The 14,771-nt window shown below is 29.7% G+C and overlaps 1 protein-coding gene across 5 annotated transcripts in view; it reads right to left on the minus strand.

Moving 5' to 3' along the window:
- Positions 1 to 490: 490 nt before the first annotated feature.
- LOC111027085 (probable cation-transporting ATPase 13A3) overlaps positions 491 to 14,771 on the minus strand; it is a 15,450-nt gene continuing 1,169 nt past the window's right edge. Inside the window, exons 1-14 of one of the 5 annotated variants that reach the window (XM_022305303.1) lie at positions 14,307 to 14,448; positions 11,122 to 11,207; positions 6,627 to 6,794; positions 6,182 to 6,258; positions 5,895 to 6,001; positions 5,271 to 5,828; positions 3,986 to 4,491; positions 3,611 to 3,922; positions 2,975 to 3,532; positions 2,758 to 2,870; positions 2,506 to 2,678; positions 1,184 to 2,015; positions 938 to 1,116; positions 491 to 840 (exon numbers count right to left, since the gene is read on the minus strand). In XM_022305303.1, coding sequence (XP_022160995.1) covers positions 737 to 840; positions 938 to 1,116; positions 1,184 to 2,015; positions 2,506 to 2,678; positions 2,758 to 2,870; positions 2,975 to 3,532; positions 3,611 to 3,922; positions 3,986 to 4,491; positions 5,271 to 5,828; positions 5,895 to 6,001; positions 6,182 to 6,258; positions 6,627 to 6,794; positions 11,122 to 11,207; positions 14,307 to 14,448 — 3,915 coding nt within the window. In that variant the 3' untranslated portion in view covers positions 491 to 736. Of the gene's footprint in view, positions 841 to 937; positions 1,117 to 1,183; positions 2,016 to 2,505; positions 2,679 to 2,757; positions 2,871 to 2,974; positions 3,533 to 3,610; positions 3,923 to 3,985; positions 4,492 to 5,270; positions 5,829 to 5,894; positions 6,059 to 6,181; positions 6,259 to 6,626; positions 6,795 to 11,121; positions 11,208 to 11,305; positions 11,325 to 11,344; positions 11,526 to 14,306; positions 14,449 to 14,771 lie in introns of those variants that run through there. The other 4 variants (XM_022305305.1, XM_022305306.1, XM_022305304.1 and 1 more) reach the window with 4 other exon arrangements.

Below are 14,771 nucleotides of genomic sequence, written 5' to 3' on the forward strand. Positions count from 1 at the left end.
CATTGGTAAGACATACAATGCAGAGTAAGTACAATCTCATCTTAACTTGAAATTTTGAAACAAATTATTTTCTTTCTTTCTTTATTTCAACAACAAGCAAAAATACAAACATTTTAAACACTATAAATAAAAAAACATTTTAGACATTCAATTAATGTTAAAATAATTTATTAACAAAAAAAAAAATTACAATTACAAATAAGTATAATTCAATAATCCAACAAATACTGCACTGATAAAAAACCAATTGTTTTTATGACATCCAATTCCTATAACTAATTAATTGTATTTTGTTTGCATAAAAAATATTTTATTCTCAAGAGATTTAATAAAAGGTCGTTAGTTCCATTAAAAAAAAAAACAACAATAAATTATCATGTTATTATCATTTAAAAACATAAATACTGGCAATTTGATATTTAACCTTAGGTTAAACAAAAAAAATATAATAGTAAATAACATTAAGACACCATTAACACTATTGTATATAAATGCAATAATTATTATGCAGATGACAAAGTCCACAAATGTAGTTGACTTCTATTTTATTAAGCTATATTATATATGTATATGTATACTATAAGGGACGCACAAGACAATTAAGACTGTAAATTATATTTGTAATTTTTATACGTATTCTATATAAAATAAACTATACTGGCAATAAAAAGAAAAATCTACAGGTAACTACTATTTTAAGTACAGACATATTGTTTGAAAAAACATAACAAATTTGTCAAATGTGTTGTAAGCTACCAGCAGGAGTAGCATAATTGGATTCTTCACTCTCTGAATGAAAGCGACGATGTAACGATAAGTTCACACCATTACTGGCTGTTCCTGTAGTATTATAAATATTAAATTATCATAATAATAATAAAAAAAAACTCAACTCAAACATTTGATGAACATATAATATATCTATGCTATGCAATACCATTTTGTTGTACTGTTGAACGGACGGTCGGTGACAGCTGTTCAGGTGATGTATACGAAAATGGTGATGATGAGGATGAACTAAAACGATCGTTACTCAACGGAGGCCAATCTGGCATTTTTTGAAGCTCATGCTCAATTCCAGCATAAGAGGTTGTCCAACTTTTACTCTTATGAGAACTAAAAATTTCCAATTTTTAGAATTGATAATAGTTAAAACAGTAAAAAAAGGTTAATATTATCTTACCGAGAACTCAAAAATTTGACAAGCATGCGGTCACACAGTATTTTTTCATGAAATACTGCCAGTGCTAAATTTATTAACCCTAGCGCTAAAACTACATAAAAGAAAGAAGAGTTGTCTGGAGGTAATTTGAGTTCGAATTTGGATCTTAAAATTTCAAACGGTGAAATAAATAAATAAATGGTAAATGCTACTATGACTACTGATATGATGGATAAACACCAGTTTGATTGTAAACCCTGTCTGTATGGTGGTCCCTTGTTGAAAACTAGGGCTAAAATTATGTACTGTAATGCCGATACACTAAACACTGCATAATTCTCAAAGCTTTCTAATGACCCATCTTCTTTATATTGAAATGGCACAAACCAATCATTATATCGAATGGCTATGAAGCTAATTAGTTGAATTGCAATAGAAATTACTAATTGTCCAATAAGTGATGTTAATGGTAAGGCAGAGACAAGTGATGTCTCAGGTCTCTGTTTAACTAAAGGTCCTTCGTATGCAGACGTACGACTTATTGAAAATGCAAAGAGTGATATGAGAAATAAATCAATGTACAAATACTGGTAATCAGATAAATTGTTGTCAATAGAGTAGAGCATGATAACCGATACGAATTGCACCAATGAATATCCAGCCATAAATTTGAATATACCAACTGAAGTAACAAGAGCAGCACGGCCTTCGCGAATTACTCTCACAACACATTCAACAGATGCTTTGCGCGAGGTAAATGGACTGGCAACAGACGATTCTGCTTCACTCAGCGATATACCAGTATGTGCTGCTTTCAAAGCTCCACAGTCATTGGCACCATCACCACACATTGCTATAATTTAAAACACTGTTGTTAATTTAATTGACTTGTCTAAAATGCAAAAAAAAACCCTTGAACAACATTTTACAAATCCAAATAAAAACTATTGAAAAAATGTTTTTTCACAATTAGATTAATTAATCTTAAACATTTTAAATATAGATTGCAAAAAAATCATAAAATTTAATATTAATTAAATTGTTTAACAATATAACTGTATACAGTTCTAAAAATATAATCAATTATTATTATCAAATTGAGATATTGACTTTTTTCAAAAATTAATTTTAATCTTCAAATTGAAATGTATTAAAATAAAATAAAATGTAATGAATCAGATTTTAGTATACTAAATTAATACTCTACAATAATTTAAAACTAAACAAAAATATTATTGAAAGTAAAAACTCAGTCAAAATATTTTAGTGTTCTAAAAACAAGTTTCCTACCAAGATTTAAACAAATTGATTTAATTTATATTCACTTAACTAAATTTACTCACCAACATAATAACCAATTCCCTGCAACTCTTGAACAAGTTGTTGTTTTTGATCTGGACTCATACGTGAAAATACAGAAGCTCTAGTAATGATTTTTGGTATGAGTTCAGGGCAATATTGTCTAAGCAATGACCATGTTTTTCCAGTCAATGCAAAAGTATATCTCTGAGAACATCTAATAAATAAAATAAAAAAATATTAATAATAGGTAAATCAATAGAATATATTTTTATGTTGAAAGGTATAAAACATACTTAATTGGTGTATTAGCAGTAGTACTTGAAGGGCTTAATAATCCAGCTTCTAATAAATCCATATTCAAATTTACACTATTACCAGAATTGGAAGACATTATAGTGCTCAGTTTCTGTAATACAGTTTTGAACAAAATAATTAAAGTAATTATAAACATAAAATATTGTTTAAAGATATAAATTAAATTGTATTTTTAAGTTTAATATTAGAACTTACAATCGAATTTGAATTAATTGTCTGGTTAACATTCATATCAGCTGCTGTGAAATACAAATAAGGGGGCACTGTAACTCCGTGCACAGTAATAACATCTTCTGTTTCTAACACAATACCACAATCTCTTGCAACACTAAGTGCTGTTAGCATATTATCTCCAGTGACCATAATAATTCTAATAGCTGCAGACCGTAATGTGTCTAAAACACCAGCACTTTCTGGATTTAATCTGTTTTCTAATATAATCAATCCCAAAAGTGTCAGGTCACATTCTGCTTGCTCTCTGGTTAATCTCTGTGTTTTAACGTAGCTCAAATTATTCTTTAATGCCCTGTAACCAGCAGCAATCACTCGATATCCCTGTTTGGTGAATCGTTGTAATACTTGATCAAAGTCTGGTGGAATCGAACTTGGATTACAGAGACTTAAAATTTTCTCAGGAGACCCTTTCGTATACACATGTGTCAAATTAGAAGACAGATGTTTGGCTATAACACTCATGCACTGCAAACTCGAACTAAATGGAAATTGACGGATGATACCAATTTCTTGTCCAATCTACAAACAGATTATATTACATTGCATAAAGTTTACATGAGATTATGAGGCGCATAAATGTTAGAAAAATAGTTGTACCTGTTCAATAGTAGTGAATGTGTTTTTGTTTGGTGGTCGAACAACAACTGGCATAACCAAATCGAATTGGATGTCTTCACTAGTCTCAGGTTCTTCGAGTAACCATCCAGTTGATTCAAACATCTTAAAGTCTAAAGGATCACCAGACAACTTTCCATCGATGGACGTAATAGAATGGCATGTAACCATAGCAGACATAAGCAAATGGTCTGATGACATTGAACTCACATTCCTATAGCAAGGTAGAAATTTTGATGTTGTCACAGGGACTATACCCCACATATCTAAACCATCTTCAGTCAGTGTACCAGTCTGTAATAAATACTTAGGTTATAAACACTTGAAAAGCAATTAAAAACTTTAACATTTACTCACTTTATCAAAACAAACACAATTAATAGACCCAGCCACATTTATAGATCTTGGACTAATGCAATATATATGATGGTTTTTCAATCTCATTTGTGCATACATTTGTCCAACAGTCATAGCAGCAGGCAATGCAGGAGGGACTACAACTGTGATCAGGTCAAAAGCTTTCTTCAATATTGAATCAAGAGAATGTCCTCGAGACACTTTGATAAACACAGTGTATACAAATCCAACAGCAGCAATACCAGCTAGTACTTGGATGAACTTATAACTGTCCCGTTCAAATTCAAAATCAACTGGTGCTGGATACAATATTGAACGTACCAAAGAACCTTTACTAGTATGGAAGCCTGTACGTACCACAACAGCACACACTCGTCCCTCGCCATAATAACGAGTTTGTATAACAGATGTTCCACAGTATAATGTGTGACGAGCATGTTCTTTGATGTCATATTTTAAGTCTACATTCCCAGGTATTGTTGTCTTGGTTACAGGAACACTTTCACCTTAAAATAAAATATAACAAGTGTGAATTGTTCATCTCTAACAGTTTATAATTTGTTTCTCTATTTATTTTAGATCTGAAACTTCTGAAGTTGGTAATTTATATAAAATTTATTAAAACACTGAAGTATAAGTTTTATTTTTAGTTTTAAATATTAAAAAGTATAATACTTTAAATGAATTGCATATCTTAAAAAGTTAAAACTCCAACAACTCAAAGAACATTTTATTCCCCCAAATAATAGTCTAACAAAACAAATATCTATATAATTATTTAAATATTTATTTTATTATTATTAAAACTGATTTTATTAGTAGTACGTACAGATATATTACATTTGAAGATCATAATTAAATTTTATGATGTAGGTGTGCATATTGCAAATAACTTAAGATTCATGTAGTGAATTCTTATAATTATTAATTTGTAATAATCTCAGTATGCAATTACCAGTATTTATTTTTTATATCTATTCAAACCATTAAAATTCTTAGTTTTAAAGGGCCTTTAGACGCTAGAATATATATATATAAATATAACATATAATATTTATAATGAAATAAAATAATATTAATTTAATTTTAATTATTAAATACAATAAAATTGACTTTTGTCATCATCAATTAATAATTTTTTTAATGTCAAATAATGTATACTATATAGCAATGTACTCTAGGAATTGAATTGTTACTAATATTAATTATTACAAATAATCAAGTATTCTAGTCTTTAAAGTAAAGTTCATCCATGACTTTAAAATATAGTATAACATTAACTAACCTGTAAGCATACTTTCATTAACAATACAATGTCCAGTGAGAAGGACTGCATCGCAATGCATAACACAACCATGACTAGGGATAACCAAAACATCCCCTGGAACTAACAATTCTGTAGGAACTGTAATTACGTTATTCTCTCGTAGTACATTAGCAACATCGCTGGAATGCACAGTACTCCTAAGGTTCCTTTGATTCCTCCTTGTTTGTATAACAGCAGTAATAATACTGACTAATGACATAACAAATATAGCTGAGGCATATGATAAATAATCGTCAAGGTACCAAAGTATAAATGAAAATATTTCAAATACATAAAATGGATTAAGGACTTCAGTGAAAATCAATGACCAAATAGTCTGCAATGGAACATCAATGAGGTTTGGCCCGTAGACAGCACGACGAAGATATTGATCTCGAGCAGATATTCCCCTTTGTTCGTGCAATTCGTGGGTATCTATGCCACAGTCGATTCCAGTCAACAAATAGAACTCCTTGTTGTCCACATCCCAGATGAATCTGTACTTCTTGAAGTCGAATCGTCTTATTTCGTCCAGGTCTAAAATAATAATAATTTTATTAAAACAAAAAATTATAAATCAAAAAATGTAATTATTTTATATACCTTTGAAAATTCCACTTGGTGTTCGCACTGGCAGTTTTGCTGAATCGCCAAGTGATTTGAGTTCAAAGTACGCCTGTCTGTCCCAGCCATTCACGCGGCATGCTTCGCTGTTTGAACACAATACGGATAGACACATTGGTAACAGTATAATCGTCTTGCACTAACTGGATAGGCAACAAACAATAGGCCCACTATTATTACGTCAAGCGATAAGGAGAGCCCTATTGGTCCTCGAGGAATCCTCTCCTTGATCGCACTGGAGTATAAAAACTAAATAAACCACGTACCTTGGCAATAACGAAGAGGAATTGATGATTTCTATTTCAGCTACATGTTTACTTCTATGATCTTTTTTGTACGTTTCCTACAATGAAAATATAAAATATTGTAAACATGTGTGGCTAATCAATACAGGGACGAATCCAGAGGGGCCTAAGGACCTACCCCCCCCCCCGCTTCAGACATTATTTCCCAACTGTTTTAAAAAATTCTACAGATCCTGATATTACTATATTTCTAATTACATGTATTTATGATAATATAATATATTATTATATGTATCATTCTGGGGTGCACAAACTAAGATAGAAAATAGTACTATCTTAGTTCATGGTGGACAGTGATTCCAATATTGTGATATTACATTAACAAAAAATTGTGCCTCTCCCCAGATCTTTGCTTTGGATCCGTGCCTGAGTTAATATATTAACAAATAACAAAACATGAACATACCACCACTAAAATTTTTTCGGCAGATTGCAATGAACATTTCATATGGGTTGAAAACAACATTAATGTTGGCCACCAGTAAAAAATTAAACGAAGAGCGCCACATGTTATGATTGTCACTACCCAAGACATAATTGTGTAACCCATGTGTCGCCGGTAGCCGTGTAACTCCTGTAAAATAAATATATACCCAATTATACAATACAATATGTTCTAATATAATTACTAATATAATACACCTATGTATACCTAGATTATAAACAAAGTAAGATATATTATTTCATATTATTATATTTAAACATTTCTTTTTTTAATGGACATTTGTTTGGATAATGAAAATGCTCCAAAAATTTCATGTAACATTTTCAGGGATAGGAAATCATTTAAAGGCATCATTTCTTGATTTTCTTAAAACTTTATCTTAACATTTGATGTGAACTAGGAACCAAAAATTTAAAAAAAAAAAACGAGTGCTATTAGGGATTAGATTAGCTCAGCTCCGCTCGAAGTCGTTATTTTAGATCCAGTTATTTATTTTGTCCTCACGGCATATTCTCTTTTTTCAGCTTTCGTTTTGGTCAAGTGCCCATTGGAATGTGACCTTTCTAGTGTTGTCACATCCATTCTCGATTGTCTGTCTCTTTGTTTTTGTACATAAAATATTATCACTCATCTCTTTACACTCGCTACACTTCCCTCAATAATTTTGGGGTAAACTTTTTTGTAGTGCAGTCAAATTTAAAATAATAGAACATTCTGTTTTAATAATTTAAATTTAAATAATTCAAACATCACATATTAAATTATTGTATTATTTGTAACTACATTATAAAATACATAGCATTGTATTTTAAATAACTACGATCCATAATTTTATTGTTCAACTTACTTTTATCGTAATAAATCACCATAATACTAAACATGAACTATAAAAAAAACTATAGCAGTATAGCGTTTTTCTCAAACTAATTAATGAAGAAAATAATAAAATTAATTTTAATATATTCAACATTATCCTTACGTCACATGTGTTCAAATTATAAACGGTAACACAAAACATAAGAGTAAGACGTCAAAAAAAAAAAAATGAATAGCATATCTTTATAATACGAATATTAAATGCCAACTATTCTAATTTCATTACCGGACAACAAATACAAATAATTGGGTTACACTAATTTTAAATTCATTGACGCATAACAAGACTACGCCAAAACAACATTTTCACAATAAAAACATGACAAGAATATTTAAGTATTTTTTTAAATTATTGATATCAATAATAATTAAAGCCTTTAATGGAAAAATCAATAGATCGGATTATTTTGTATTTAACAAAAAAATAAGATACTTGGATAAATTATTAAAAAATTTCTCGTATGTACCGAAAATATTTGAAAGATGGACATTAAGAGGACACCATTGTATTAATACAGTTGGTGACACGTCAAAATGTCCCGGTAAAGATATTACCAATAAAATAATATCCTAAAAGCAAAATATCCCCGGCAAAATATTCGATAACAAGATATCGCGCCTTAAATATTAATTTAAAACTTATTATTAAATTATTAAAAAAGTTTGATTATAATTATAACATACGCACTATATTTAAAGTTATGTGTTTAATCGTTATATATTTTGATAATGGTACATTGGTACGTGTGTCACACGAGTAATAACAGTTTTTATAACCGATTTCACTTCATTCAATTTACTTAATAAAATCCATTAATTTTTAAATTGCACATTCTTTTTGAACATTTTAAAATAATTTGAAATACTTATGAAATAATATTACATAAATACATTTTTAAATGGGAATTATTTATATACAATGTTATTTCTCAGCAACAAATATTATTCAGTTTAAAAATATTTTGAATGTTGTCATGGAATATTTTCTCAGGGATAATTTGGTCTCGAGATATTTTGTTGGGGATATTCATAACGGGTTATTTTAAAGTAAAACCATCTCAGTCTTACAAAGTACGAATAATTAGTATCATGCAATAAAAATAATATAATAATTTTTCATTTTTCTAGGGTTAGGTTAGGACTATCAGTTATCACAATTCACAATCATTGCAAAATAAATGTCCTTCAATTATATTTTAAAACCTCAGTCTATTGCAACTGAATACCTAAACCTTGAAGCTTTAAATTCTAATTTAATGAAATTGACCACATCCTGTGGCAAACTTATTTATATTATTTGCTAATCTACCGATGCTATATAATATAAGATACAAATAAATAAGTAGAAATGCAAAAGATTTACGTTTAGACTTACGATAGACACATTGTCTACGAGTATAATTCAATTATGGTATCCTCTCAAAGGAAAAAATTCAAGTAGGTTAAAAATAATTCATTCAAGGAAAGAATATTTTTACTATATTATATACACAAGTATCATATCACAAGCCTTTACATATTATAATATATAACATTAAAACATGATATGTACACGTCACCAATACCCAGTTTCAGAAAATTAACTATAATTATACATGTTTGAACTTCAACATAATTTTTATCTTTGTCTCTTTAACAGTTTAATAGCAACCAAGGTGGTAAAAATAAGTAGACACATGAGCGTATTTAAGGGGACCCATGCTTCACCTACGGAATTTTAGAATTTTTCAAAAATAAGTGGGACGTTACTAAAATTACAAAACTTAATTCATGGACATGCGCCGAAATATTTTGTGTTACCTAATATCTTTATCGTCGAACACACTGTATAGCATAATTAATATATTTTTAAAGTAGGTACTCGCTACAAATCAATTATAATAAGTTATTTTTTTTTTAGTAATTTCTACCTGCTGTTGCTTGCTATTGATTTACAGTTTCCCCACACGAGTGACCGAATCCCAATCAAGAACATAATAGTTGAATAGTATATTTACAATTTTTAACAAAGTAATATTACTCATCCCACGTTAACAAAAAATATTTCTTGTTCCCACGACTGATATTCATATTTGTGCCATGTGTCATGAGGAAAGTATATCAATAATACAATTGGTGAATAATTTACGAAAAAATGTTCGGGTGGAAGTATCCTTATATATTCACTTCATTTTGAAAGCTTTATATCATCTCCGACGGCCATTTATTATACGACTTGACGACTGGCTTATATGTCAAGTATATTACAAGCTCCCTTAACCAGTGAAACCAACAATCTTCGGAAACGCACAACTGCATAAGTGACAAATAATTCTACGACTGTAAAAGCGGACTTATGGCCGTTTACACGGCATGTAATTATTGATAAGTAATGAATATTTGACATCAGCACCGATCGTATTATCTACGTACAACATGCAACAAATACCAATAGTATAAAATACTACCAATCAAGTAGTACACTGTAACTTGGCATAGCAGATAGAGTAAACAAATTACGAATATTTTATAAGTACACCAAACGTTAGAACTAACACTGAGAACATAGTTTGATAAAGTATGAGTGTAATTTTGTTTCATCCGAGAAAACTTTTAACTGTACTAACACTACTAACAGAAACCGATTTATTTATTACCCCAAAACAGGGATGGAGATGACTGATGAGCGATGACCCACTAACCTCAAAATTGATGGTACCAAACCTGTTTAAGTATTGAATTATACCTACGTATTATATCTATCACCACCAGTTATCGGATCTTTTTTTATAATTTTTTTTTTGTTTTACCAGTTTATGTATTAAAAAGAAAAACTAAAGTTAATCTTCAATACTAAAATGTATAAATGAAATTGTTTTGTTTTAGTATAAATTGTAATGATTTTTATTATAATAATGTGTCATTCATAAGTACCTGTCTAAAAAGGTGAATCATTTATTGATCTTTTTTTTTATTATGATTTTAGCAGAGTACAAGACAAAGATAACAAAAGCAATGCAATAATTTAATAACAATAAAATAATATTATCAGTGATTTAACCGCCACTTCCAGATTAGAAGTTTTTCATTATTCCATTGATAAAATTCTTAAAATTAAAGTGCAGCAATAATAAATTGTAATCTTTCAAACTTTTAGTATTCGACAAATAAATTATATTCATATAAATATTAATGTAGTTATGTGTATATAACCAAGCTAATAACTAAGTGATCCTTAAATTTAACTAATATTAATAATTAAAGATCAAATTTCTAAGCAGTAAAAATAATTTATGTAAAAAAAGCAATATCTACTTGATTGTTCTTAATTAAATGAACAAATTAACAATGTTATTTATTGAATTTCCAACTTGTGCAATAATATTTATTAATTTATGGTATTAATTATCATAATACTTAATGTTGTATAGAAACATAGTAAGTTAATGGTTGAAGAATATATGATACGAAAAACATTACACGTTTTTAATTAAAAACGAATTAAAAAACTTAAATTGTTGTTACGTACTTAATTACGTTCAATTAGTAAGAATGGAATTTTATTATTAATAATATGGTTAGTTCGTAATAAAATACTGACCAATTGTTCTTCAGTACCAATAATGTCAACATAATCAACAGATGGGTCTTCATCGTCTTTAAAATTAGAATCTTCTTTAATTGGCCCTGAAAAAATTAAAACACAGTTTAAGTTTACATAAGTACATAATACATAAATACTAGACATTATATAAATAATAATAAATAAATAAATTATACATTACAGATCGAAAGTCAATATATTATACAGTTCTTCGACATACCGTTATTGTTAGACATTGTTTTATAAACCTTATAGAACAGTAACAATTTAAACAGCGTAGTATGTGTTTTGAAGAGTAGCAATCATTATCTTATTCCCACTAAACCTTATTGAGACAGTAGTTCCCTCCTGCAGACGAGCTACTTACGAAAGAAGTATCGCCGTTGTTGTATAAGCAACTACTACGTCCTATGGGACATGAATACATAATGAAGTGCCTACTAGTTATTAAAAACTCGTTAAATACATTAGACGAAATTACGTCAAATACGGGGTCAATACGATATTAAATCCTATCGCTCTTCACATTTCTTGATACCATTTTCTTTTTGAAAACGTGCATGAGAACACGTTACCTCGCCACACATACATGTTTTGTCTCTGTCTTAAAAAAGTACAAAAAAAAAATTTGAGTTCAGTTAAACCAATTTTGTGTAGTTAGCTTTAATATTAGAATGAAATGATCTCGGAATTGATCTAACACTTAAAGGTAAGAACATTATCGATGTTTTCGTGATGGTTTTTGCGTTATCGTTTTAAGTGATTCATTAGCGATGTATTAGCTATATTATATTCAGTGAGCAATTTTTATACTTCAATGTGTTATATATTCATAACTTGGCAATCTTAGCGACAGCCACACCAACATTGTTTTCTCTATCCATCTCGTGCGTTATATTTATATTATATATAGCAACAAAGGTATTCCGTCTCGTATTCCGGTAATACTATGATTTACGAATCTCTGGTTTAGTTTACGGGAGAGACCTATTACAAGTTTAATAAAGGATATTTTCTTTGAATTGAACGGATTAGTTCTTAAGTATTTTAATTTGTTATCAAGATAAGCGTGTTTTAATTTAACTTCATTTCTCTTATTTTAACCATTGATAACTTCTTAAAAAATGAAAATAGTGGAAGTATGTGAAAGGTTAGGTTACAATATTCAATTTAAGTGACGCACAATTTATACATCCCTCTACCAAATTGTCTTAATTCCCTGCAGAACAAATATTTCCAAAAAGACTTGTGAATTATGAATTATGATCCTCTGACCTATCTATTAACAGTTCTCCTATAACTGTTTATATTTTGAAATCCAAGGGTGGCATTGCTGAATGCTTGTAAGAATTTACTACACTCCCTGATATCATTTGTCATTATCAACAAAATTACTTACTGTACAAAAAATTACCCATGTATAATTAGGAAGATAACTATAGTTTCCTAATAAAAAAAAATTATTCAACATTGAATCATAAAAACAATAATATTAATATTCTTAAGAAAATAATATTTATTGTTCTGATGATTATACCAATTATTATGATAAAATCTATATCTATGAGTAATTTTAAGCTACCTAGTTTACGTGTATGTTCTTAGTTCTTACTAATCTAAAATATACTTAAATACTGAATGCATTTGGATAAATATAATTTAGTAAATATCTACTAGATACCATTGAGTAAATGTTCACTTAAATATAAATATGAAAGAACTTTTTTATTGTGCCCAAAAACTCTACCTACCTACATATAGTAGGGAAAAAAACTGTATCATTGCAAAGCTATTTTAGAAAAGATTCAAACAAAAAAATCTATTTTTTTATCACTTATGAATAGCAGCGTGCGTTTGACACCAAGGTAATCGCGATAAGCCATAAGTACCGAAAATTAAAATACCTACACATAAAATGAATATTATAAAATCTCGTTATTTAAAAGGTACTCGTATGAAAACACATAATTTAATTAATACTATTACAATAGAGATTATAATAAAGTTAAAAGAAGTGGGTATGTGAATCATCCACACTACTAAGGACTTCAATAATTAATCATCAAATTATAAAACAATACCATGCAATGTGCAGATAGTTAGGTTAAAGATAAACACATTAAATAGTGAATAGCTGAGTGTTAAAGTAAACAAATAAAAAAAACAACTTTGTAAATATTAAATTTTATAATAATAATATAGGTAGCTGAAATGCTAGAAAAATAATAAGAATCAAAATGTATACAAATTTGAGCTCAAATATTTGGAGATTGATGGAAAGAAATAACATTTTCTCTAATGTTTTTTCATTAGGCTTTAATCCAAAGGTAACTTATAAAAATAAATAGGTAATTGTTTATATAAATGTACCTATGGCAATAATATAGTACAAAACTCCTACAGAAGTAACTATCTAAAAAATATATACCTATGTAAAAATTATGAATGGCAAACTAACAAAACACATTAAAAAATACTGCAAAATACCCACCGAATCTAACTAAGTTTATAGAAAAGGGTACCTATGCAACTTTAAAATCAATTTATTTAGTATATCTATGATTATGATTTATTCAATTTAATATAAGAGTAATCTCAGATAGTGATCAATCTATATCCTGTATGGTCAGACCACACCACTTAGGTAAATTGGTTTAAGTTGTCAGCTCTTGTCTCAGTTAAAAAACCTAGACACTTAATTTAATTCAAGACATGACCTATTGTGTCTATATAAAATTAATTTCAAACTAAAATACACACCTCTATTTATTTTAAATAGATGCATGTGGAGGGATAGAACATAATATTTAGGTACCTAGATATTTTTATATCAGCTGTCTAAGTGGAATTGTGAAATTGTCACACGAGATACTCAATTCTAATATCTAGCCTCCTAGGTACCTATCAAAACTTGACAGAAGTACCTACATAGTATTGTTATTAAACTATGAAAATCAGTATGAAATGGGGAGGGAGGGGGGTAAGTATAAATTAAATCAGTTTTACAGTTTGTGTACCTATATAAATAATACATTTACTAGGGGAAAAAGCAGAGGAAAAAGTGTTAGTGTTGAGGGGAGGGTACCCAACCCCCTCCCCTTCTTGGTTACGTCACTGGTGCAAAGTATTAGGTAAATTAAAAACTTGTCCTAACAGCATGATAATAATTTATGATCACTTACTGCGGAGAGGTGTGCAGACTGGATCTTCTGGATGGTTAACTTTTTTGTGGCCACGCACGAGCTTGCTTAGTCTGGCCACGAGATCGGCCATTATCACCTGGGTCGTTTGCGGCGCTTGAGGGTTGTAGTCGGGGGGCGTCATTCACCAGGATCGCATTTGCTGCGCCAAGATCTGACGGTCGCTCCGCCGCAGTTGCTGCTGTACCTCACGTCTTCGGCGGGTTCACGTATCCAATCGTCAATTTGAATGTCCAGCATGATGAGTAAACACAGCAGCGGCGTCGGACGTCACAGGACCGCAAGAATCCCGTAACACATTCGAATGACAGACAACGACCCAACGGTCACCGGGTGATGGTACGTGTGATGGTCGGGTGGTGTTTCGCACGTTCCTCGGTAGTTCAGCGAAAACAGATGTCGTGCACGAACGGGACCTCGTGTGTATTGCTGGAACACGCGACCGGC

The sequence above is a fragment of the Myzus persicae genome, unplaced genomic scaffold, assembly GCF_001856785.1.
Source record: "Myzus persicae strain clone G006 unplaced genomic scaffold, MPER_G0061.0, whole genome shotgun sequence".
Lineage (NCBI taxonomy): Eukaryota > Metazoa > Arthropoda > Insecta > Hemiptera > Aphididae > Myzus > Myzus persicae.